The sequence below is a fragment of the Aphelocoma coerulescens genome, chromosome 2 (genome assembly GCF_041296385.1).
Source record: "Aphelocoma coerulescens isolate FSJ_1873_10779 chromosome 2, UR_Acoe_1.0, whole genome shotgun sequence".
In the NCBI taxonomy this organism is placed as follows: Eukaryota; Metazoa; Chordata; class Aves; order Passeriformes; family Corvidae; genus Aphelocoma; species Aphelocoma coerulescens.
This window is the reverse complement of record NC_091015.1, coordinates 28756853-28784269: the sequence shown is the minus strand read 5'-3', so window position 1 is coordinate 28784269 and position 27417 is coordinate 28756853. Positions and strand designations below refer to the sequence as shown.

Below are 27417 nucleotides of genomic sequence, written 5' to 3'. Positions count from 1 at the left end.
ACTGTTAAACAGAAATTTACTGTCTGTTCCTCTTGATTACACACAATGCAGTTAGAGAAAAAAGATTTTCAGGTTTCAAGTAAGAAAAATAGGTAAAATAGGTTTGGTATCAGAGTATTAGAATACTTTATTTACAGGCTTCAACTATTAAGTTCCCAAAATTCTTTAATTTCACCTTTATAACACTGTTTAGATAGCTGCTTCTCAAGGAATAAAACATGGAATTTCCACAAAAACAAACTACACACAAAAAACCCCCTCTAACATGTTCATTAAGAGCACCAGGATCTGACAGCATTTATTGGAAGATGGAATATTCAACAACACAAACACTCCCTAAATTCAAAGGATACACCATACACTCTCAGAGCACAGCTAGCCCCAGCTGCACAAAATTACTTTAGAAGATGTGTATGTATGTGACACACAGGAACTCCATTACACTTCCAGACAACAGCATATATAGTAGGCAAAGTACAGTTTACGAAATTTTTAAAAGTTCACTGAAACCTCCTTAGGATCATTTTTTTAAAAGGAGAGAAGAAAAGCCCTTATTTTGCAAAAATGTTACACCAGACTAACAAAACTACTTTAGCAATTACATGTTTGATAAAAAAAAAAAATATGTGTATTCCTTTTTATTCTAGGACAGCAAATGAAGTGAACAGATTGTTAAAAGCTGTGTTTTTATAATATGGAACACCTCAAAAAGACTGAAAATCTGAACATACATAGCTGAGTAAAGGAAAATCATTGATCTCTCAATTTACTGCTGAAAAATGCTATTTGTATCTCTTTATTTTCCAAAGAAACAATCTATTCTATACTTTTAATCTTTATAATAAAAAAAGGTGAAAAAAATTGTACAGTTTTGAAAAGCAAATGTTAAAAAACATATTCAGATTTATAATAAATATAAGGAAGGCATTTATAGATATCTGGTTTAGGCAATTAGCTATTGGTTTCTATTAGCTCTTTGCTAATCATTAGCTATTAATTTCTATGAAAAACTGGAAGCAGAAATAATGATTTGCAATGATTATAAAAGTGTGAAATTGGAATTATAAAAATAACAGATTTTAAACGAACCTAGTTTAAAAAGTTATGCACTGAAATGCAAGAAATCTTTAAAAGGTCACTGCATATGGCTTGAAATGTATAAAGCATAAACAATTAATTAAATTCTGTCTGTAAATACAGCCATCATATAACAGAATTAAGTATAAAGACCTAATGTCTTGTTTATTTACATTCATTTATAATTTGTACAGACTCTGGCTCAGAGTAAAAGTATGGTATGTTTAAATTTACCCTCATATATCCACTTACATGGTCTTAGGAAGTCTAAAATCAGAAAAGTCTTCTTGTAAACTTGTTACATTTTAATGTACAATATGATAGTTGCTGTCTCCAAAACAATGGAGTCCAAATGGCTGGACTTTCTCTCTGTCTTCCCAATTCTTTGAAACAGCTGCTCTACAATGCAGAAATGACATTGGCCTGTTACAGGATGAGGATGGTCACCTCTCAAACAAGGACACAGACAAGGCAGAGATGTTTAATGCTTTCTTTGCCTCTACCTTCAACAGCAACAATAAGGCTAAGGGGTCCCAGTTCCCTCAGCTAGAAGACCATGGCTGTGAGAATGATAAATTCCCAGTCAACCCTGAATTTATGTGGGATTTACTGCTCCAGCTGGACCCCTTTAAGTCTGTGGGGCCTGATGGGATTGATCAGAGAATACTCAACTGTCTGATGTCATTACAAAACCTCTGTTGATGATTTTTGCGTGGTCTTGGGAATCCAAGAGGTCCCAGTTGACTGGAAGCTGGCAAATGTCCCAGTTTTCAAGAAGGGCAATGGGGACCCTGGAAACTACAGGCCTGTCAGTCTCACTTCAGTGACTGGTGAAATCATGGAGAAGATTATTCTGGGAGATACTGAAAAACTCTTGAAGGACAACAAAGTCACCAGTCAGAGCCATCATAGCTTCATGAGGGGAAAGTCCATCCTGTCAAACTTGATTTCCTTAGGTTATAGTGAACAGGGTGACATCAGACTGGCGACCTGTCACTACTGGGGTTCTGCAGCACTCCATACTAGGCCCAATTATCATCAACATCTTCATAAACCACTTGGACACAGGACCTGAAGATACACTAAGTAGGTTTGCCAATGATACTAAATTGGGAGGAGCTGCTGACCCCCTGAAAGGCAGAGAGGCCCTGTAAAGGTCCTAAACGAGAGGGCTGGGAAATCACCAACAGTATCAAGCTTAACAAGGGCAGGTGCCAGAATGTGTACGTGGGATGATGATGCAACCCTCAGCATATGGACAGACTGGGGAATGAGAGGCTGGAGAGTAGTGCCACAGAAAGGAACATGGGAGTCCTGGTCGATGGGAGGTCAAACATGAGTCAGCAGTGTCCTGGCAGTCAGGAGGGCCAACCATGTCCTGGGGGGCATCAGGCACAGCATCGCCAGCTGGGCAAGGGAGGGGATTGTCCCGCTCTGCTCTGCACTGGGGCGGCCTCACCTTGAATATTGTGTGCAGTTTTGGGTGCCACAATATAAAAAAGATAAAAAGCTATTACAGCTATTGTATCTGAACTCAGAAAGAGTTCTAAGGAGGACTATAAAGATGGTGAAGCGCCTAGAGGGAAAGACATGCAAGGAGTGGCTAGTTCAGCCTGGAGAAGAGGAGACTGAGGGGAGACCTCATTGCAGCCTCCAGCTTCCTCATGAGGGGAAGAGGAGGGGCAGGCTCTGATCTCTTCTCTCTGGTGACCAGTGACACAAGCTGAAGGAATGGCCTGAAATTGCATCAGGGGAGGTTTAGGTTGGATATCAGGAAAAGGTTTTTCACCCAGAGGGTGGTCGGGCACTGGAACAGGCTCCCCAGGGAAGTGGTCACAGCACCAAGGCTTACAGAGCTCAAGAAGCGTTTGGACAATGCTCTCAGGCACATGGTATGATTCTTGGAGGTGTCCCATGCAGGACCATGAGTTGGACTTCAGTGATCCTTGTGGATCTCAGAATATTCTGTGACTCTATGATTCTATATAAATACACAGTGAAATATTTGAAAACTAAGAGATAGAAATACTAGAAAGCACTCACAGGGTTCTTTAAAAAGCTTATGTAGCTTTTTATAAAACACTTACATAGTGTTTTATAAAACACTGTCCTGGCACACAATTAATGTAGAGAATTGTACAAGGGAGAAGCATTGTCCTGACTGAATAACCTGCTTCAGTGTTAGTTTTCTCACACTTCCAAATTACAGAAGGAAACTGAGTCTCCAATGTCATGCAGAAGCTGTGAACACTAGTGTGCTCCAATTGTCATATGTCTGGACATTCTGGTTTTGTCTGGGATAGAGCTAATTTTCTTCTGAGTTGCTGGTATAGTGCTGTGGTTTTTGGATTTAGTATGAGAATCACAGAATATTCTGAGTTGGAAGGGACGCACAAGGATCATCAAAGTCCAGCTCTTAAGTGAATGGCCCATACAGGGATCAAACCCACAATCTTGGCATTATTAGCACTATCCTCTGACCAACTGAGCTCATCTGGCCTCAAAAATGCAGATAGAATCATGCTGGTAACACACAGATGTGTTGGCTGTTGCTAAGTTATGCATACTTCAAATCAAGGACTTTTCGGTGTCTCATGCTCTGCCAGGGAGGAGCTGCATAAAAAGCTGGGAGGGAGCTGACCGAACTGGCTAAAGGGATATTCCATACCATAGAACATCATGCCCAGTGTATATACTAGGGGAGTTACCCAGAAGGAGGCCAATCAGTCAGTGGTTGATGCTCCTCTTTGACAGAGAAGCCCTGCCCACAGGGCAGCAAAGACACTATCTTGCAAATCTGTACCTTGTACAAAAGTAGAGAACTGAAGGAGAGACTGAAAGAGAGACTGAAAATTCAAGCAAAGGAACAAAATCTTTCTTAGACTAGCAGCAGTGATTTTTCCACAGTGCAGTGCCACACAGTGACAACACATCAGTCTGCTGAAAGTCAATTAATTCTGTATTACATACTACAACATGTGTAGATGTGATTTGGCACATGAGGTGCCAAATCACCAATGTAGCACCAGTTCAGCACATCACAGCGTCATGGCATGAGGGGAACACTTCAGAGCAATCAGACTTCTCTCCATTTTGCACAGAAGAACCTTGGCAGTTATTACATGAGCTTTAGAACAAACCAATCTTGCATTCCTATGCATTTCTGAACAATGCCTTATACTACTCCTTTTTTTATTACAACTACAAATGTCTTTCCTGCAATAATTTCAGTTCTCTTTAGTAGCAGAACCATGATTCTCCACACCCTAATAGCACTACATTAGGTATAAAAAGAGAGAAGAGAAAGAAGAAACAGGAGAAATGAGAGACCAAGAGTTCAGTAAGCATAACACCAGGTAAGTCTTCTTTCTGTGTGAATAACAGTGTAACAACAGTAAGTTCAACCTACCCAGGCAACTGTAAGATCCTATGAGCTTTTATGCCGAAGGAAGAAGGCTACTTTCCCTCAACGAGGAAAAGAAAGAAGAAGTAGTTTCTCAAAATTTAATTTTGGATTTCTCACACTCCTAATAGTTTGAGCTAAATTAATCAGCTTGGCTTGAGTCATTCTTGAAGTTCTGAGTCACAGACCAGGAAAGGGAAGCCATTAGGTAAATCAAAGCTGTGGCCCAAAATTAAAGCAAACATTTAACATTGGGTCAGGAAAATACTTGCTTAATTCTATCAGCATATGTTAAGTATGGTATGTGCTAGTATAATCATAAAATTTCTGCAAAGCTTTGTGAAGAAAATAAAGTTGTGCTGCATGAGAGATGAAGTTTATTTAACTCTAATGTGAGACATTGTAAGTATTTCTTGATAATAAGGAATATATTGGAAGATGAACCACTTATGTCTGAAGGGATATGGGAACACTACTCATCCCATAAACTGGACCTAAATGCCCTTTGATATTTTTATGTACTTTTTATAGGTGATATGACACATCACACATGAAAAGCCTTGTTTTATGAACAAGTAAGAGAGCCAAATTTAAGTAAAAGTGCACAGTGATTAATAAAAAAGTACTACTTTCAAAGGAAGGAAAGATGCTAAATATTTCATCAGTACAGAAAGCATGAGCTTTTGCTTGTCTTCTCAAAATTCTATCAACCAAGAAAGTTTAAGAAAACATACAATGACTAGTAAGACTAGGAAGGCAAACAAACTGAAATAACAGGGTAGTGTGATGGTCACAAAATGTGCAGTTACTGAGCAGGTTGCCTGTAGATAAGGAAATTACTAATTACTTTACAGCTATAATTCAATATATTTAAATCTTCCCTAGTAAGTGTCCTTACTACTACAGCGAAAAAGAACTGTAAAGGCTAAGTGCAAACTGAATTTTTTCTTAAGCTTGTACAGCTCTTCAGTTAATTACCATGTTTCCCAGCTTTCTAGCAAAACTGTATTTACCACAACTAATAAAGCACTAAAAGGAGAAAATGGAATAAGTAACAAAAACAGAACATCAATCTAACTGAAATACCTTAGCTCAAAATGTGCACAATGTAAGTCATCTGAAACAATATTATTATGAATATGAGCCTCAAAACATCAGCTCCACCATCATTTACCGTGTTCCTGATTGGAATTTTCTTCGGTTCTGTAGGCACATCCTGAGGAACAAATTTCACTGGTTCCTTAATTTGCCTCCTTGATCTTTTGGTCCCATCTGGTAAGGTTTCCATGGCGATATCAGCCTCCATATCACTGCTACCTGCCTGGTCACACTCTGAGCATTGCCTGCAAAGTGGAAGATTTTCTTTTTAAGACTGCAGTCACACGAGCAGAAAAAGAAACATATTGAAGTGTTTGTGTTTAAGATAAATTCAAAAGTCAAGAAATCAAATGAACACATAAAACATACACTTTACGCAACCAAGCAAAACACAAGTAAGATGTCCTTATATTCCTGACAGTATTTAACTTTGAAAACCAAGATTTTGAAAGTAGGAATTAATCTTCAAGAAATATGCACGCTATTTCATCATTTTCATTCTACCACATCCTCATTTTTAAAGCTGCCCACTGATCTGTAATCTATTAATTACTGCTGCTGCAGTTTAATTATATTATTATGCAGTGGTTTGGATTGGAAGGGATCTTAAAGATCATCTAGCTCCCACCCCCCTGCCATGGGCAGGGGCACCCTCCACTGGACAAGATTGTTAATCTTTACATTGACATGCTGCTGAATTCATTCTGATGAGAGCATGCTTTAGTGGCAGGGATTTGGAGGACACGTTTGTTATGAAAATAAATTTTAATATGTATTTCCTAAGGGAGTGGGTTTTAAATCTGAAAAAAATAGTTAGGAGAAAATTATAAATACAGAAGCTAGAGACATATATTAACAAACTTTGAACACCAAATTGAAAAAAGTTTCTGAAAAAAGTACAAAATCACCATCAGAACTTCAAAATTGAACAGATGCTAAAGTAATGCTATTAACATGCTCCATAACAGAACTAAGAAAATAGTAATTCATTAGGATATGTTTTTATTTGCAAAAAATCATCTTATGCAAAGTCATAAATGTGGTTGTTCGTTAATGAAAACATAAAAATTATACTCACTGGTAAGAGTCAATTTTAATTACTTCTCACACTACACTTCCAGTTCAAAAAACTACAAGTCTATTCAAATGAATTCCAATTCACCACTGTTCTCCTATCAAACAGGATTTTTTAAAAATATAAACTAAAAAAAAAAAAATCAACATTATGTTCTGCTATTAATTGGCATTAACAGGGATAATAAGCACATTAAAATTATCTAAATGAGGGTGCAAATTTGCTTTGGATGGAGACAAAACAAAAAAAACATGTATTTATTTATTTGAAGTTAAATTTTAGTACACACTTGTGACAAGAAGGCATATCCATCCTGTATAATCAAAAGCACAAAGTCAGATACACGTTGTGTTTGAGTCCATTTCTTCCAATTTGCACTTTCAACAGGAATAGTTCTCCTGCGAAGTTCAGTGAGGGATAACACAATATCAAGTCCATTAACCTTCCATGCTTTCTAATTCTTTCAGAGTAATCCAAGCAGTATAATCTCAGATCTCTCCTGGCTATACCAAAGACGCCTGGAGGCATCATGGTTTGCTACACAGACCAGTGGCTACCAAGTCAGAATACAGAGAAACTAGTCATGGATTGGGTAACAGATCAGTGTAACCCTGACTAACTCAAGACCTTTCTCCTTTAACTTCTTCATATGTAAATTTTAGATAATTGTGGCTACATTATAATGTTGAAGGTTCATCATCTTTATCTCAAAAGCACTTAAGACCACTGTACATATGACACATGAAAGTACTTGGAATATTTGCTGGTCTAGAAAAGCAGAATAGGGTAGATTGCAGGAAAGATAACAGTTTCTCCCCTCTCTCATGGAAGTATGGAATCTTTATGAGTAGCCAAAACACAAGGAAGTCAGTTCACATACTTTTCAAAGAGTTTTGGGCCAGCATACAAGAGTATATTTCTGTATTCTTCCTTCTTGTCCGGGTTACAGAGAAAAGGGGGACGGAGTTTTTAGCACTTTTTAATTCCATACCACACACATCATCACTGGGGGCGTGGGTGCAGCAGCAAGAGCTGAGCGCCAGAAACTAAAAACTTGCCATCTTGATTGGATCTCTCCAGAGAGAAGGTGCTGGGATCAGTCGGCCCCAGCCCCCTCTCCACCACTGGTGGTCCCCTTTCCATTCCAAACCCCCACCTGAGCTGGCACAGCCGGACAGAGCCCAAAACCCCATCCAGAGCTGGTGGTGTGGTGCCAGGGCCGGCCGCGGGGGTCTGAGTAGAGCTGGGCAAACGCGGCCAAACGCAGCTGAGCGCAGCAGCCTGGAGAAACAGAGGGAAGCACAATGCCAGCGATCTGGCTTCTGAGTTTCATCCTAGTTCTCTGCTGGTTTCCTCAGACTGGGACAAGGGAATGTTAAGCTGCAAGGGCTCTCCTCAGCTTAAAGCCTTTGTCCAGAGACCATACTGGCAGCACTATTTTTGGGAAACATTTTTGTTTGCTCCCAGAGGTGAATTTACGAGAGGTAAAATACTCTCTCTTGTATACGTTTTGCTATTAATACTGCTGTTGTTATCGTGATTTTAGTAAATCTCTCCCTATTATTCCTCCGTTATCAGAAGGGGTGGGGGAAAAAGGAGTAGCTTATTTGGGGTTTTGTTCCCTGCGCTTCTTAAAATGAGCGCACTCCTCTTTACAAGCCTCGGTTTGTCACACACAGAGTACTTGTTAACACCTCTAGGCCTTAAGACACTAGAATACAGAAAAATATAAGGTACAATAGCTTTCACAATGCTACTTTTTACAGTCATATGTTTACATAGATTTGTGTATACACACGCAAATACATATTCACAAGCACTTAAGTAAATAAAGGCACACAGATCAAACTACTACTGTTTTAAGATATTGGGAGAAAGGCACTCCAATGATGAAGCAGAGAGAAGCTTTAAGTAACAATATTCCCTCAAAATCTTGCATGCCTGCTTAGCTAAAAGTTACTCTGAGTTCTTTATTTTTTTAGGATACATTGTCTTCAAGTCATGCAACCCAAAGCTTTAAGGTGAATTTCTATTTGGTAAGCATCAGAGAGCACGGCCCTCCATAGCACTGCAGCACCAGTCATGTCATTAATTTATGTACAGGAAAGCACAATTGAAAGTAATTACTATGATCTGCTTATGCAGATGTAAGCAATACCTATGAAAATGTTCGAAAATTCTATGATGAACAGTTCTTACAAAGCGTTTATTTTGCCCATTATTATGGCAAAAATATGTGCTATATATAAAGTAAAAAAAAAGCTTCAGTAACTAAAGAGCTGCACTAAAAATAAAGCTTTTATAAGACAAACAAATAGTCATAGGGTTTTACAACAATATTTGGAATTGGGACCCCAGTTTCTTGGATCTACCACCCTGCATATATGATTTAAATCATTCCTGTTTCTCTCTATTACAAGGGAAAGACACCATATTTCTGCTACCTGTGTTCAGACAGTTCCACAGAAAATACCCATGCAGATCAGTAAAGTCCTGAATTTTCACTATTATCCTATTTAAATATTATAAGTGAAGCATTTTAACTTCAATGTTACTGAGGAAGACATGAAACATCTCAATCAAAAGATGAGGCACGGCATGCAAGTTCCTTAAATTTTGTTTTTATGAACAAGCTTGCTCTGAAACAGGTTGTGCAAATGTGAGAGTAATCAAAATTACAAAAAAGGTAGACCTAGAAAAGAAAAGCAAAATCATACTATGATGGGGGTGAGGGTGTTGTGTGAATCACAGAACAAAACTTCACAAATATACCAAAGGTAAAGCAGGAAAGGAGTTACAAACATGAACTTACAAGCAGCCTCTTGATTTACCAGAATAGGCTCTACTATCATAGTCAACCATGTCTCATCATCCCTATTACAAAACAGACAAGCTTCAACTACAAAGCAGTTTGGCTGTTAGCTCCCACAGAGCCACAGAAAAGCTGTTACAGACACACACTCCTCTGACTTGGAAACAATCTCCTTTCAGCTCTTCTTATAGTTTATTTCAACATGGTTCTTGAACTTGAAGTACTCTTCCCATTTTGCTGTTTAATCCCAATATAGTCATAGAAAACAGACATAGCACTTCTGTTTGGCTATGCCACAGTCATGCTCACTTCATTTCAGCTCTTCAAGCACAAGCAGTGAACAGAGAACCTATCACAGCAGGTCACCTTTAGAACTACTGAAATAATCTTCAACTACCTCTAAATCAGCAAGCATTGCTATGCAACATAAACAAAATTACAGAAGAAATGGTGCCAAAGAATCAACTTTCAGCTCACAGGTTTTGTTTTGCTTTTAGTCTGGACTTGCCTAATCTGACCCACAGAGAAAATTGGTAGCAGGCAATAATATGCCTACTTCTAAAATGTGCCTACTGCTAGAATTATTGGAAGTGTTTGTTCCATAAAGAAATCTCAGTACTGATTTGAAATCTCTTAATCATACAGAAAGTCTTTGATTAAGCACTAACAACCTACGGAAGAAAAAACAAATTGTGTGATTTTGTTGTGTTTTCAATCTAACTTGGTACAAGAATCAGAGATTACTTCCCATGTCACAAATCAACTCAGTAGCAGTGAGTTGGGAAAGAGTGTATTTACATGGCTTAGCAAATACCACTACCATGCTTTCAGAAAACAGTTCTGTCCTCGGTATTTAAAAAGGAAAACTGTACAGTTACTTAGAGTGGGGCTTGTTTTCAATAAGGAAGACGCAGGTCTCACAGATATACTCTCTGACAAACCACCTCTCGCAATGTTTACAAAGGATTAAGCCACTTTGAACTCAAGAAACATGGACCACAGCTTTAAGATGACACGCTCTGGAGATAGAAGACAGTATATATGAACCAAATATAGTTGTCAAAAAGCTTCAAAGAGCACCTTACAGAGTGTGAAGATACAGAGCATAACAAAAAAACCCTGCCATTTGCAATGACCCGAACATCTTCAAATAGGACAAATTACAAATACATAAAAATATGTATGTCATATTCCACTCAAGTTTATGTAAGTTAATAATTTTATATCATTATCCAGTGACCCAGGATGAAAAAACATTTGAAGAGGTGCTGGATCAGTACTGAATGAATGAGGCCAGGAATATGGATGAAAATCCAGATACTGCATGAATGTTCATGGGACTACTGGTCAGGAATTCTACAGCTCATTCTGTCCTGTGGCCAGTACTCCCCACAGCAGTCACCACTAAAATAACTTGGCCTTCTAGAACAAAAATAAAAACAACCAAGCATAATACAACCATTAGTCCTTGTTTTGTCCATCTCAGTCCCTAGTATTTCATATGCTACCAGAAGTTATCACTGCTTTTCAGCAATCTCATTCCAGTAGAAAGAGCTAATCCTTTTTGGTACCTCCCAAGTATTTTTTTAAAGAAAATGTCAATATTTTACAATTAGATTCATTATATAGTCTGCCAACACTTGTGCATTGCCTTAGTAGAAGTTAAGATCATTCTCTACCAGGAAAATGCACAGTTCCCAATCCGTCCAGAATGGTCAGGAGCATAAAAGCACACAAGTTGCCAGCAAGAATGGTAAGATTTAGTATTATGATATTCAACTGTTTAATCAATAGGATTTCTAGGAAACTGAAAATTTCAATTTTTTAAATGAAAGTAAACCACAGCATTTCAGTGTACGGTTAAAACTCCCGATCTAGGAGTTGGACTTGATTCTTTGAACTCAGGATATTTTATGCTTCTACTTTGAAAGCACAGCATCAAAACAGGCATAAATTAATGCTTTAATGTATTCTTACATAAAATAGTTCCTATGCTCTTCATCTCAAATCCATTTGAAATGAGGACAGGCTTTGAATCTACTATGGTACAAACTGATGTGTAAGACGTTATAACTGTTACCTTGAAGAAAACTGTCAGGCCTCCAAACAAGAAAACTTCTTAAATGTTAAGTGTTTTAAGCCAGTTAAACTAGTAAGCTGTGAAACACTGGTGCTCAGCAGGTCTAAAGTCTTACTATGATTTTGCTAAGACTAAAACTGTTAGCTCATTTTAAATTTTAGAAACACTGAGATAACAAAATATAATTTGTGCTTTCTTTAACAATTTAGCTTTTAAATACACAATATATTTAATTCTTTTCTCTTACTATTAACATATAATACTGGATTTAATTTAACAATTTTAAAACCCTTTTTGGTAAACTGTAATTTAAACTATTAAATGCTGAGCATGAAACAGACAAAATGTATAACTATAAATTAGCCTATGTAGCATCACACACATAACCTGAATCACCTGACATCCTCAAACACAATAAAAAGGATGAAGTTTAGGGAATAAATTCATGTTAAAGTACTCATTGTTTAAATAAACATATACTGGTAAAGTACATGACCGTAATCCTCAAAACTTTGGCAAGGGCTCAAGTTAGCTATTCTGAGTAAATTATTAGCAATGATAATGGAACAGAAAAAAACCCCAAACAATCATTTTTAATTGTTTCTTGATTACTATTTTATAAGAGAACTAAACTCATTGTTTTTAACCACTCACAAATGAAGTCTTTCAACCTGCCTAGTGTTTCAAGGAATTTCCTACTATACCAATTTTCTTTTATTTTTTTGCTAAGTTCCTATTATATCCTATACAAATATCCAAAAAGTACATGGCCCCCATCTAAAAAAAATGCACTTTTCTTCATATCTTAATCAAAAGATAAAAACTGTATTCAAAACAGCAGGGGAGGAAAAACCTGCTGAACTCGAACTTGGATTAAGGGTCTGTTCTGTATGCTCTCTACTGATCCTGAAAAAGAATACATAAAGGAATGTTCAATGATGAAAAGGATGCAATCAATGAAGCTCAATTTGTCTGCTATCATCTCACACTCCAGAATATGGCTGAGCTAATTAGAAGTAAAAGCCAAGTTTGTGATCTGAGATATCACTGAAGCATGAAATTCACAACAAAGATAAGTTATAGCTTTGAAATGAAAGAGCTTTACTACCTAACCTGACCTATCCTGCCTTTAACAGCTACTGAGAATTATAGTCTTACATCTTTTGGACTGATAGCTTTTAGTAAGCCTTTTCAACTTCGTTAAAAGCAGAACAAAAATCAAATCCCCTGTGCAAATGGAGAAGCTATCTAAAAATTAAAAAAAAAAAAAGCTTCCATGTAAAATATCTACTTGGCAAATTTGACAAAAGAGATCTAAAGTCTCACATCACACACTGCATTAAATAATTAAAGGAATATTAGGTTCAGGAAAGTATTAGTGATGGTGAAAACCTTTTTGAGATTTTAATCTTTTAAAAAAAATCTCTATTAATTTACTAAGGAAATTTATTGAGGTAAATACAGTTTTTGTCACATTAAGATATAAAAAAGAGAGGCCTCCCATTTCATGTACTGGCCATCTTGTTCTGCACGCAATCTTCAAAACTAACCAAAGAGATGGCTGAAGTAAATGTTTTATGCAAGTTCTTTAAGAACAAAAATTTAGATATATGAAGAAAAACAGAAGGTAATCTTTTTCTATTAAAATAGTTTTACTGTATTTTTAGAAGCAATACTTATACTATTCTGATTTGGTACCTTAACATTCAGACAAGGTGATGAATGACTCCTTGAGATGCTGTACACTAACTTCTTGCCAGCTACAAACTGTTTCTGAGCTTGTTCTAACACATTTCAGAGCAGTTTAAACATGGAGGTTGCTAACACTACAGAGCAGAGCAAGCTAATTTTACGACAGTTTGGAAATCAGCATCTTTGCCACCTTACCGTTTCTCCATTGTACCACTTAGCTTTTGTTTTGCTCTGCAGGCATGAAAGAACTTTAATTCATGGAAATGTAACTGCAATAAGTACAGTTATGAACATACTTCTGCCATTGTACATTTGAGTCATAAGACAGCAGTAAACCCAGCACTTCCCATTTTGCAATAAACAGATCTATTACTTTTAAGTTTATTTTAAAATATTACAAGTATTTGCCTGAAGATCCAGACAGAGAGTCGCTTATCTGAGTCCTAACATAAACAGAAAACCGAGTCTTCCATTTCCCAAAAGTATTCACCTATAATTTGCTACCACTATTATATTGCAGCAGTAACAATCACAAATGAACTCAAAACCCAAGAAAATTACAACTATAACCTATTTTTACGTAGTGGCTAATAATGAGAAAATCTTTACAACTCTTTTTTTTTTTTTAACCTTGAAACATCACTGCTAATAACCTGAAAATAAAAAATTTCTGTTCAAACTGCATTAAAGCAATGTGTAATCCACTCAGAATTTTCAAATCTATTCATATTTACATCCTACTTTAAGTACAGAGACAGCACAAGACAACACATCAACTGCATTCTTACCAGTAACTGTTCTTGGTCTTCCTTGGCATCCTTGTAAGAGGTGGATCGAGGCAACCAAGATGATAATGGAGTTTACAAGTGTCACACAGCAGCAGTAGGTGTTGATCATGGTTCTTCTTGCAAATTCCACAACTTTTCATGTACGTAGCAGAAAAGCATTATAATTACATATTCATAAAGAATAAACAATACACCCCAGCACACTCCCCAGTTTCAATACAAACATGTGGCAACTTCAAATTGAATGTATCGTTTATGTGCATAATTACTTTTTGAAGTAATTGTGGAGTAATTTCGGAAGGGTTTAAGGAGCTTCTATCCAAGTACAATAAAATCATAAAAGGCTCCTAATAAGATTTAGCAAAAAATGGCTTTCAATTTAAATTTTTGAGGGCTTCTAACAAGTTAGTAATCACTCAATACTTCAGCAAAATGTACCAGTAGCAAGTGGAAACAAAATACAACAAATACTTAAACAGAAAATTATACTGCTAGTATCACTCTTAACAATCAATCATACACTTATTAATTACCCTGAAATAGGTCTGTGGTGCTGTTACACTGGGCAATGTAACTAATCAGAAATTATATTTCCTTTTTATTATTATTTTAGTGGAATTGAAATCTTAGTTATTTTGAAAAGATAGGTGTTCACTGATTGCACTGTAACATGGAACTGAGTGCATTTGAATGAAACAAAACTAGTGAAGCATGACTCCAGTTATCTGTGTACATCTAAATAGCCAAATCTTCAGATCACTGCCACGTTTTCAAGATTTCTACCTCTTGCAGCACTAAAATTAACTTTTGCTTATGTAAATCATCCTCTTCAGTTAGCATGCTAGCTGGGCAAGACACTACTTGCTGTGGCTGGATGCCTGGCTGCTGCTCTCTAGATAAACAATAGACCATGTCACTTCTCAGCCGTGGTGAGAAAAGATGATCCTAGATGATGTGTTTTGCACAGTCACAGTCTGGGATCCTAGTTTACGTCCCACTATTAGGCTTAATAAAAACCCAGTCAGTAGCTTCACAGCTTACAGAAGAGGGGAAAAGGTGGAACTATGTATGACAGAGTAAGTGAATACATTTCATAACCTTGGGAATTAATAAAAATAGAAGTAGGGACATTTAGCATGAGCAAAAAGTCTTATATGACAAGTGATTTGTGCATAAAGGAATCGTGACTGAACAGCATCATCACTGTTCTCAAAATCATGCACTCAGAGGACTGCATTCAAAAAACAAAGTGATCAGTTAGTTTTGACATCAAAAAAACTTCAGATGCAACGAGTTAGCTTTGTCCTTAAAGCACTGCTGTCAAATTAGCAAAAACACCCAAGTTTTACTCGTGTGGTAGGGTGAAGAATTGACCACTGTTCAACTTAGCATTCAAAAGTAAGTAAAACGTATAGAAAACAGTAAAGCATTTGGTTAATTAAACACTGAAGCAAACAATTCTGAAACTATAACTTGCTGGATGCTGTATCTATTCTGTCAAAGTTTAATTACTTGCCTATAAAGTACTGCCGGAAGTGTAGATGCCTTTTGTGCTCCTCCTTCCTTTTTACTTGGTTTCCTTTCCTTTGGAGCCCGTAAAATTGCTGGTATGTTCAATTTCTATTGGATTTGAACAAATGCAGTACACATGAGTCTTGACACTTTTAAAGAATATTCCTCTAATCTCAATGCATGAAGAGCGAGACACATAATAATGAGTGGGAAATTGCTTAGCTAGCTGTTTTACAGACTACACATTTACTCCAATATGATTCTGTAATATAAAGTAATCTTAGAGACATTTTTTCAATTCAGTAAGAAACACACGGAAAGACTGGCTTTTAGAATCTTTCTTCAAGCTTCCAATATAGAGATGGACAAGGATGCATTTCTCTAGGAAGCTGAAACAAGCAAAGGCAAATTCATGAAAGTGACAGAACACTGAGGCAGTTTATTTTCCCCAGCATTGCAGCTACACTGGTGCTCGACAGGTTAATTAGAAAAATTATCTTATTGGACCAAGCCCTTCACAAAGCAGACGAGACTCTCGTTGGGTTTCTACTATCTGCAGTATGCTGGCTTCTCAGACAGCAACCATCTATCAAAGTCATTTCTCAGCAGCCCCATGGGTCTGCATCTGTTCAACCAACTGGAAAAAAAATGTCATGCAAGCTGTGTAAATGAATTCTACTCAGCTTTTCATTCTTTTTTTTTTTTTTTCAAATTTCATAACATTTGCATCAGGAAATATCTCTGCAAATACTTACTCAAAGGAAAAGATTTAAAAGATATGTTATGCAAGAATTCTTCTTTGCAAGTAGGAGAGGCAGGCGGACAAATAGAACTAGTAAAAGGTTGCATATCTTAGGAACTATTACTGCATAAAGAAAGTGTAAGGTTCATTTTCTGAACAGCAGCACAAACTCAGCAGTAACAAAGGGCATGCCAAAATTGTGAATAATTGTATTTCTGCATTTTCACAATGAACAGTTTCTTCAATATCAAATCATAACTGGAAATTATTGCAATCTCCCTCTCACATCCAAAATGTCCATTGACATTTAATACCTCTGACATAAAACACATATTGAAAACACTGCAAAAATCTACACTTCTCTTTTTTCCCATATCAGTGGGAACAAAGATAATTACTGGCAACAGGAAGCAACCCAAATCTTCTGTTGTCCTAGATATTTATATTCATTCAATCAACATATTCTCCTCCGTCTAGTTACACACTATTACATAAATACTGCATTTAAAAGGATTTGTATCTTATAAAAGCCATAAAGAGTTAACTTCTCATTTGAAGCCTACAGTAACTAAAGACAACTGGAGACAAAAACAGTAGGATTAACTCATGCCTCATGCTAAGATTCATCACAAATGACAGGTCAATCACTTATACCAAATGAAAGAATTTTGCAAACAAGAACACTATTGCAACAACAAAATGAAGCTACACATTCCCAGTAGGTGGTTTGCAGAAGTCTAGGTACTTCAATCAGGAAGCATTATCCCCTGAGTAAAGCCTGGGTCTGATCAAATCAAATAAATTTATTTGGCCATAGAAGTGGCAGAGAGAAACAAAACAGCCTACTCTTGGAAAACCTGTTCTGCTGTTTTTTTCTGTAAAGGGGGGCAAGGAACCAACCAACCTGTCCAATGATTCTACCCAGCAGAGCCCAAATGCCTTGCCCTTCATTTCGCAGTTTTCCATTCATATTTTGTAGCTCTTCCAAGGACTCACACAGCTGAAAAGTTTAAAAAAAAAAAAAAAAGCAACAGGAATGGAAATCCGTTAAAACAGTTATTTAATAAAATTTGCTCAACCTCTTACTTATCAAGGGTGCATTAATTTATCGTGGGAATAGAAAAACAATGAAACTGATATCAATATAGCTGAGATCAGTACAACCATTCAGTAATTCAAAAGAACTAAGACAAAAACCAGAGCAGCCACTTGTTTCGTAAAGACTTAAAGCATTTCAGCATGGATATAAGGTTTCATAAAGTCATATGGAAAGCAAAACTAAAATACAGCAGTACTTTCTATGTGTTGTCCATACAACATATATAATCTTGTAGGCAGCAAGATTATAACACGCAAACATATAAATGAATTAAAACTCTCTTTTGCCACGCTCACAGAAAATTTAAAATTAAAGGATGCAAGCAAAAAAAAGGTTGTTTTTTTCTCCTGGCACTAACTGTTAGGTTGTACATTTTGGGAGGTAACTATTAATTTGGTTAAAAGCCCCAGGCACAACTTCCTTTGCCTTTATCATCTTTGGGAAGTTCACAAGGATCTGCTGCTACATTTTCCATATGTTCTCACTTAAAACACACACCAAACAGTTTAGGAATTAGTAGCAACACCATTTTTTGTCATCATTAACTAACACTTAACAGGCCCTTGAATTCAGCAAGAATTGCAGCATGTTATCCGTCACAAAAGGTACAGTATATCAATGTTTCAAAATGTTTAATTATTAAAATAAACATTCATTTGATAAAAATGCACAAAATTCTTTTTTAGTCATAATGATGAGTTAATAAAAAAAATATATTAGCAACATTTTGGGGGAGCAATGCCATAACTTATGGGCATCAAATTTGTTATACCCTAAAAAGCATGCAGAGGACACTACGGAGGTGTGAATACTGATAATTTCTGTCTAAAAAACTAGTCATTAAATCTAAGCCCAACTGGAGTTGCAGTTGACATAAATAAATAAATAACAGTTTGAGTATCCTAGGTTTAAATTATCAAGTAGGGCTCCAAGTAGAGAATCATGCAGGTTCAAACAAGTCCATGTGCAATTTGTTAGCGGAGCTCTCAGTGGGGTCAGCCAAAGAACTTGTGTCCAGTCAAAGTATCACATTTTAGAAATTGATACTACTTGTACAGGAGAAGAAAGACTACTGAGTATTTTTAAAAGAAGAAATATGTTTTTAAATATTACTTTTAACAGATCAATAGTTTGCATCTTTCATTTTCATCCTAATCTTTTTCCATGGAAAGAAAAATTCTATCAAAATAAACAGCAGCAATACTAAAATGGTACAATGGTTTATCACCCCATTTTCTTTACCTTATTATACTCCACATGAAGCTTTTCTTGCTCATTTTCTAACTTATCCTTGATATTCTTCTGTTCAGCCATATTCTCCTGGATTTGAATCATGCGCATATTTCTCTCTATTTAAAAGAAAATCGCGTCATTTTCTGTTCTGGAATATACATTTTCAAGTGTTATGCACTAAAAAAAAGTGAAGCAATCGAAAATGAAAAACCGTAACAATACAAAACTATGGCCTATGGGTTTATTACACAGAGTAGAATGAACAGTCAAAGCATTTTTATACTGCTGCATAAATATTGTAGTTAAAATGATGAACTTTGATCAGGATCTAGCAGTCAAAAAGTCATGCTATTCCACATAGAAATGGAGGACAATTTAAGGAAAAAATATTATACCAAAAGTTACCTACTCCCTTCCTAAAGACAGTTTAGTCTCCTCTTTATACTTGAAAGATTTTATTCTTTTCTGAAATGTCTTTAAAAAAAAAAAACTTTGTGTACACAGAGACTCCAAGAAATAATATACCTGACTTAAAATGAAGTCATAATCCACATTTATCTACTATAAACAATTAAATACAATGAAAATAAAAAAGCCAATTAAATAGCATAACACAATGCAGCAAAGTGATACCTTTCCATTGACAAAAATAAGGCATTTCCACCCTTACCAAGGTAATAATTCACGAAGTCAGCAGTGAGAGCTGGTTGTTTATGTTTTCTTCTTCCATCAACACTGGAACTCGTATCCGACGTATCCACTGGAAAGATGTCTGTGCTGATTCCCATCAGTTCGGCCTTGCGCATAAGCTTGCGTATGGCTGAAGCGCTGCTCGTCAGCGGCCGCGGCAGCTTCTCCCTGGGAACCCAGGCCTGTGGCCTGGTGGTGCGGGCCAGCTCCGCCTTGGCACGGTACTGCTGCAGCCTGGCATTGATGCGAGCCTGCAATGAAGAATTCCACAAGTTAAAAACATCAAGGAACAACTCAAAATTAGTTTTGTTATAATTTGGAACACATCCGCATTTTCTTTTCATTTTAAAAGCTGCACAATCTAATCAAGGTCATTTTCACTCCAGAACACCACATCTCAAAAAACAGACATTGCTACAGACATTCCATTTTACTTCAAAGCACACACACAAACGACACTATCCTTTCACTAGGTTTTGGAGCTACGTACACATTTCTTGATGAGATTTCCCTATTGATGAAAGCAACAGATGATTGCTGGCTTTGAGACAACACCTTCTGATAATGATAATTTGACCGGACTGTGAAAACTCACTACTGGTAAAAGCTTTGGTTGACTACCACATATGCATTTAGATATACTTTAAATTGGCATCCATGTGAGCAAAAAAAGTTGATGAAGAGCATTATTACCATATTTGACATACTTTTGTAAGAACTCCTTTCACAATGCCACTTCTCTTTATAAATGTTAAATTTGCTGATTATAATTTGTCAAAAACACAATCCAAACAGAAGTGAAGTAGACAAGAGAAGCTCACAATATATATTGCTGGTGACATCTGTATATTTGTGACCATCTGGGAGATCTACCCCAGAAGATCGAGCTATTACTGACAGTTGGAAAACACTGTCTTGAGGGAACTCTATGAAGTGGCAATTCTGGCAGAAAATGACATCAACATACAAACCTTCAGAAGCAAAACTCCAGCTGACTATCAGTTTGAAGCTGTTTACTTGCCTGCACAAAGAAGAAACTAAACTAATGTGACTGCCCCACCATATGGTGTGAGATACTCCTGAGACAAAAGCAAGAAGTGTGCATATACATACACACTGTAGTTAAGGAACATCTCTGACTTCAAACAGAATCATTGAAGGTAGTATTGCAGACAGTTTAACACATTACCTTACTAGGTCTTGAACATTAGTGACCAAGAAACACAGGAAACATGGCTTACAGGTCAGCTCTGACCTCAGTGGCTTTTTTCTTGGAACCATAGCAGCAGGCAACAGGTCCACCTACAGCCACCATGGTTCAATACCAAAGCCACCAATAGTGAAAACACGTGGTTGTACAAAATGTATGCAAGTTATCATACCTATATCAAGGTGCCTATAACAATATGTCAAGTAACTCCACCTGCAGTGTTCAGCAGTCATTATTTCAGTTTCCAAAAATTTAATCCAAATAATTTAGATTAAAAAATTGCAAGGTCTTGATTTGGGGAAAAGAGGAGGGAGAAAGGAAAATGCTGGGAACTTATCAGCATTATCAGCACTGCATAACACATGCCTGAAAACAGAGCTAATAAGGCCTGTTGGATCCAAACTGATACTGCACAACCAGCACTTACCATTACTTTGGGTAGTACTCATTGTAATGCCTCCACTACACAGGTGCATTTCATATAACTCAGAGCTGAGTATATTCAGCAAGAAGTATTAAATCAGTTTTACATCAAGCTACATGAAATTCAATACCCCATAGAAATATTGCACTCAAAATTCTTCTACAGTACGAGTTTGCTCATGCTCATTCTCAACAGCATAGGTCAGTTTAAATTAATATTCTCTTCTCCTATTCAAAGATCTCTGAAGAATTAGAAAGGTAAGATTTTTTAAAATACGAAGTTTGACAATATGAAACTGTATTTCTTATCATTACACTATAATTCTCACTTCAGAAAAAAACCAGTCTTCTCCCATAAATGATTTCCACTATTTACAGCATCTGCTACTTGCTAGAAATAAATTAGGCAAGTTTCGTTCAGGTAACAAGCTGCTTTTCTGCACAGGTGTGATTTTTCCATGGAATGCAGTTCAGTCTAAGCAGTGAAGCAAACTATGCTAGAAATTCCTCAGAACCAGAAGACAAACCCTGAAGGACACACATTGAAGCGTATGAAAGTATGCAGATTCCCTCAGAGGGATTGAAACCTTTACATCAACAGGACATTTACCAGTTGAGCTTATGCAGTAACTAACAGTTTTAAATGGATCTGCCACTAGACAGAGATACAGACTCGCCTAAGGCTTTCAGACAATGCCCACGCATGTAGCACAGACTCACTTCTTTGCATACATTATTTTTTTTCCTTGGAAATCTTTAGTATGAAAACACCTGGCACACAGAATTCCACTTAGACCTACAAAAATGGAAATTTAGATAGAAATAGAAAAATGCCTAATTTTTTTGTCTGGCTGTCTTTTTTTTCTTCAGAATCTTGAAGAAAATGTTAAAGAAAATCTATGGATTACAATGAAAATTACCAATTTTTTGTCTCAAAACCTAAGTAATATTTTTCAATTCAGACAAGCACAGATATTAGTATTTGATATTTATTGAAATATATATATGAGATATAACTATATCAGATACATATAGAGAGACACAGATTGTTCTTAGAGACCAAACCCTACAAATAGTTCACTGCACTGTTAAATGACCATGCACTATCAATATATTACCCATTTAACTTCCAACAATAATTACATTTTTACGTTCTCTTAATTTCTGTCTTGTTCAACATGGATGATTAATACAGAGGCATTTGTGTCACGAATACAATACCTGAGCTTCTGGCGAAAGCTGCTTTTCTCTTTCCTGCAAGGACATTTTACAGTAAGATTGTAATGCCAAGTAGTTCTTCCGCTTCCATTTTCTGTCTAACCTGTCCGCATGCTGTTTACAATAAGCAAAAAAAGGGTCAGCTATATCCTGTTTCAGAAAAAACAAAGGGGAAGGAACGAAAATTAAGTAAGACAAAGTAAGGCCAAAGGGATCTGAACAGCACAAACATTCTGGCAATCAGTTCCCATGTTCAAATGGACATGTTTTTAAAAACAACTAAAAAGTATGTTTCTAAATCAATTTTGTCATGTTGATGCCATTTACAATATAAGGTGTATGTTTTTAAATGCATTAACTATTTAACTCTCTACTAGTCAATATCTGCACTACATTTGCACTCCCAGGAAAAAAATCCAGCAAAATAAATTCCTAAGTAAAAATCCCTTTAACATATAACATGCATTAACTTCTTGTTGATTCACTGTGCCTTTTAAATTAAATCCTACAAGTGCAAAATAATTCTGAATACTATCAAAGGCAATATATTTGGTTTCTCTAATGTTTTTCCAACTGTTCTGGAGGCTATACCATCACATTATTTATCACCTCTCAAATGATCTTTTTTTTTTTTTCCGTTTTTCATTCCACTGTATCTGCACATTATCATGGCTAGGTTTATAGCAACTTTTAGCACCTGCAAACCTTGCAAGCAGACTACAAATACGTGAGCCATGAGGAGACATCCTTTAAGGAACACATTTATTGCCTTTGTATTTTCAAAAGTGTACAAACAACATCATGAACCTACAGACTAAGAAAAATTTAAAGCAGTCTTCCTTCATAAAGTAATACAAATATTAATAAATTATCTGCCTATCAAATTTTCCTGTACTCCATCTATAAAATATAGACCAATAAAATTTACTCAGACTTTCCTTACAAGCACATTTTATTTTAATTTAGATTTTCACACTATGCAACAGCTTACTTCAAAAATTAGCAGCGTCCTAAAATGAGATTGTGTGAGACCTTGATTAAAAATTTGATTACAGAACACATGTAATAAAATTTTAAGGTGGAAAGGCAAGCAGATATATATGTCCAGAGAGAATCCACACAGAGCGTTTGAAGACTCAACCTTACACATAATCTATTAAGGACAACAATAATGAGGCAATGTGCTATCTTCCTATTTATCTGTCCAACAGAAGGAAGTATTTTGTGATTCCTTCATGAATTCCTTAGTGATCCACTGTTTTCAGAAACAGAATTGTCAAGATCAACAGTAAAAGTAATGCTTGTTTTTGTGTTACCTGTGCTACTTCCTAAGGCAAAAAGTTAAATCATGAAGCTATGACCATGACAGGCTTAATCCAAATGATACATATCAGGATGGAATTCGACAACCTAAAAGTACCTATACCATAAAAATGAATTGAGAAGTAGGAACTTCAAATCTAAATTGCTTTAGATCATATTACAGAGAAAAAACTGTTAAGAAAAGATATTAAGAAGTTATCAGGAGGCTATAAATACTTGCTTTTCATTCTGATTCCAAAGATTAATGTTACCACAAGGGAAGTCATATATATGTACTACAATTTGAAGAAAATACTGGAAAACAGACATGAAAAAGTGGCCTCAGAAATGTAGTTAATTTCTCAAGTCTCCTATTTGGTATGTAACAGAAATGACTATACTACACAAACAGCTAGGTAAGTATGTCACCCTATGTGAAGTTCAGGAATTACAGTTAGAATTCATGTCTATATTGACTGATAGTCTATTAAGCCAACTTCTTTGTTAACTTTCTCTATCCTTTTTTCCAGTCAGTTTCAAAAGGTGCTCAGATTGGCCGATTTGGTGAAGCACTCTCCCTGTACAGTTCCTTTACTCAGCCCAGGCCTCGTTACCTACTGTAAAAAACTTAGTTCAGTGTCTGTGAACAAAAAAGCCACCATTTCAGGTCATCTTCATAAGCTTTCAATAGAAGTTTTTTATTCTATCCTTTCCATAGCTACCTCTTCCGCTGCTGCTTCCGAGAGGAGGCCTTCCTTCTGAGCGCAGGTCACATGGAAATAAGCTCTGCACATGCCAGCATCACAACTAATGCATACACCAGTTCTGGCAAAACGAGGATCTTCGCAAAAACTGCACTCCTTCATAAAGAAGAATGGAAAATGCCACAGTAAATATTTCAGGTGCGTTTTGCCTAGTATTTCATAATTTACGTCTTATATATAAAAAGCAAACTGGTAGGTTACTCCTGTGTGGTACAGAAACCAAGTATGTTCCCAACAGTTGACACTACTTAAAGCTCCATGCTTTCTCAGCTCCCACTATTAATTTGATTTTCAACAAGCAATGGTAAAGTGCTTAATTAATCTAAACAGCATGTTGGATGAATTTTTATATGAACCTCCATGTTTTGCATTCCCCTTCAGCAAAACAACTAAAAACCATCCAAGCAATTAAAGCACAATTAATTGTATAAGCACGGTATAAAAAAAAAAAACAACACCACTCCTCAGTAAATGTTCAACAAGTTCAGAGGACAAACAATAAAAGAACAGTGCTCTGAATGACTGAACACCATAGGTAATTATGTACATGTCCTTTGATAAGCAATGAATGAAGAGTAAACACGTGACAATGCAGAAACAAATACTCAAAAATCATAATTATCAGTAGAGAAGGTTGTGATTCACTTAATTAAGGAATTATGGCTTCAGATTATTAATTAAGGAATTATGGCATTCTAGGCACAGTCACTCGCAAAACAACAAACTGACATCCCCTAATATGACCTAGAAAAAAACAAAGAACTTATTTTTCAGTCAGATCAATTCCTCAGTCTGTTTCGGCACAATTTCAAACCAAATCCCTGTGCCAGCAATCTAGAGTGATGAGCACACAAGCAGGAAATGGGAACATGCACTGCTTAAGCAGTGATGCTATCCAGTGCATAAAAATGATCTAAAATTATACAGGCATGCATTTCCTAGCCTCCTACTTGCTGAATAGAGAGCAAAGCTGTCTATCACCTAGAGAAAATATCTCCATGCAGAAAGTTAAACAACAGAAAGGAATGGTAAGGAAAACTCAGTGACTGAAGAATCTCAAAACATCACATATGCTACACTAGAAGGGTACTCTTTAGCTGTGTAGCTGCAACACAACAGGTAAGAAATGAAATTAAAAGCACTATTATATTAAGGTGGTTTTGCAGGGAGGAATTTAGCAAAGTAAGCTGTAACTTCCACACTTGATATAGAAAACAGCATTTACAGCTTTGCAGCAGAAATGAGTCTTCTTCACCTGTACAGTTCACTTTCACCTTACTACAGCAAGAAAAGATGTCCACATTCTTTGCCTGGCTCCTATACATCACTCATGTTATTAAAAAAAGAGCATGACTTATTTCAACAACAGTTTGGAGGGTCTGGCATGCTTGCCCCAACATTTTTTTATACAAACATTTCTAAACAAGGCTAAATGCCTCAGCAGGCCCAGGCTCCTGACACAGGTATGTTGAACATGGGCAATCCAAAGTGTTTTAATCTGTTTTATATATTGCATGCGTTTTTAAAACTGCACCACATATTTTCATTTAGCATTGAATTTAACAAACTGACATTCAGGAAAACAAGTGACTTGGCAGAAATGAAGCTTTAGAGCTGCAGGCTTACAACCAACCACCTTCCCTCATATTAACCTGATACCACACTGTCTCCATTAGCCATACAAATAGTATTCAGCAAACTAATGAGTGCTGTCCTCCACTCGTTGCAATGGTTTTCTTTGTTCCTGACTACTTCTGATCTGGATTGAAACCATTTACATATATAAAACAATTTTTAACTTCAGAACCATTTTTCAGCTCAAGTTGAGGGTCCTATGTTGCTATGGGTTTAGCATATGCTAAAGGTTGCTTTAGCATATGCTAAAGGCTGCTTTGGAACAGCCTTTTTGTATGCATACTAGCTTACATATAAACTCTAAAGTAATTCTTACTGAATGTACATCTGCCCCTTTCTTAACCAACTTAACCTCCCATTTCTCATCTCACAAATCCTCCTCACTTTCCATTCACATTTTGTCAATCTGCCACTAGCTGACTTCAAAAGAAATTAGCACCTGTGTAAAAAATCAGAGAAATTGGGGGAAAACAGTGACAGAAATTATGTAGAACAGTGGTAAGGGAACAGATAGAAGGATGGAGGGAATAACAATGGTATAACAACCATTAACAAACTTTATCTCATTTTTAGTTCTGAACCTCACTACAAAATTGCTATAAAAAAGAAAAATTAAGTTGAGAAGATGCATTTTAGTCTATTACATGCAAAAACATAAAATACAGCTACTCATTGGCACTACATCTCTTCTAAACTTACCTTTGCACCGTACTTTGAATAATTCATTTCTGTTAGTGTTACTGGCCGCAACTTGTCAATATCTCCAAATGCCACTCCTGGAACATAGAGGGCACAAACAATGTGGACCCACCTAAAACAGCAGACAAAATCAGGTTACTGTTATCAACATTTTGATCCTATATTATACTCACCACTTTCAGGTTTCAAAGTGCCTTGTAAATGTTGCAGATGCTAGATGAAATGTTTGAAGGAAAGTACATTAAAAGCAGGGATAGAGTGCCTATTTGGAATTCAGGAGCTCAGACACTGAGCCATATAGAAAGGCCTTTCAAAGCCACTGGGATTGCTCTGCCTGCCTGGATCAAGGGCTGGGCTACCATCACCTTTATGTTCTGATGGTTCTCACAAGGGCTGCACATACTTTTCAAGGAACATGAAAGGTGTATGAAGATTTTGATATTACTTATAAAGCTAAGGCAGACAGACACTTTCATGATGTGGTAAGGGGTAGGAAGGGGAGGAACGAAATTATATACGTAGTCACACCAACACTGAGCTCTGAGCATATAGCATAAACACAGCATCAGTCAGACTTTGCACTGTTAGTTACACCTGTTAGTATCACCAGAACTACCTAGTTTTAAGCAAACAGATAGGACTTGCATTCAGTAATAAACACATCTGAGTAGTATTATAGAAAGGCCTATCTGAAACTCAGATGAACAGACTGTTACTTAGCTGTTCCCTTCCTCACTGGCCATGAACAAACAGGAGAGTAATCTTCAGCCCTGAGGGGCAGAAAATTAATCTGGACCTTAATGTATAGTAATTAAATAGTGTATAGTAATTTACACAATGGTAAAGGCTTCAATCTCAAGTCTGC

General features: G+C 36.5%; 1 protein-coding gene across 1 annotated transcript in view; it reads right to left on the bottom strand.

Annotated features, from left to right (window-relative positions):
- Positions 1-27417, bottom strand: part of LOC138106384 (PHD finger protein 14-like) — a 163578-nt gene that overhangs the window by 103564 nt on the left and 32597 nt on the right. The window contains 9 exon segments of the mRNA XM_069006910.1: positions 5655-5823; positions 14026-14157; positions 15542-15645; positions 17184-17279; positions 18621-18727; positions 19282-19552; positions 22156-22302; positions 24177-24314; positions 26553-26664. Coding sequence (XP_068863011.1) covers positions 5655-5823; positions 14026-14157; positions 15542-15645; positions 17184-17279; positions 18621-18727; positions 19282-19552; positions 22156-22302; positions 24177-24314; positions 26553-26664 — 1276 coding nt within the window.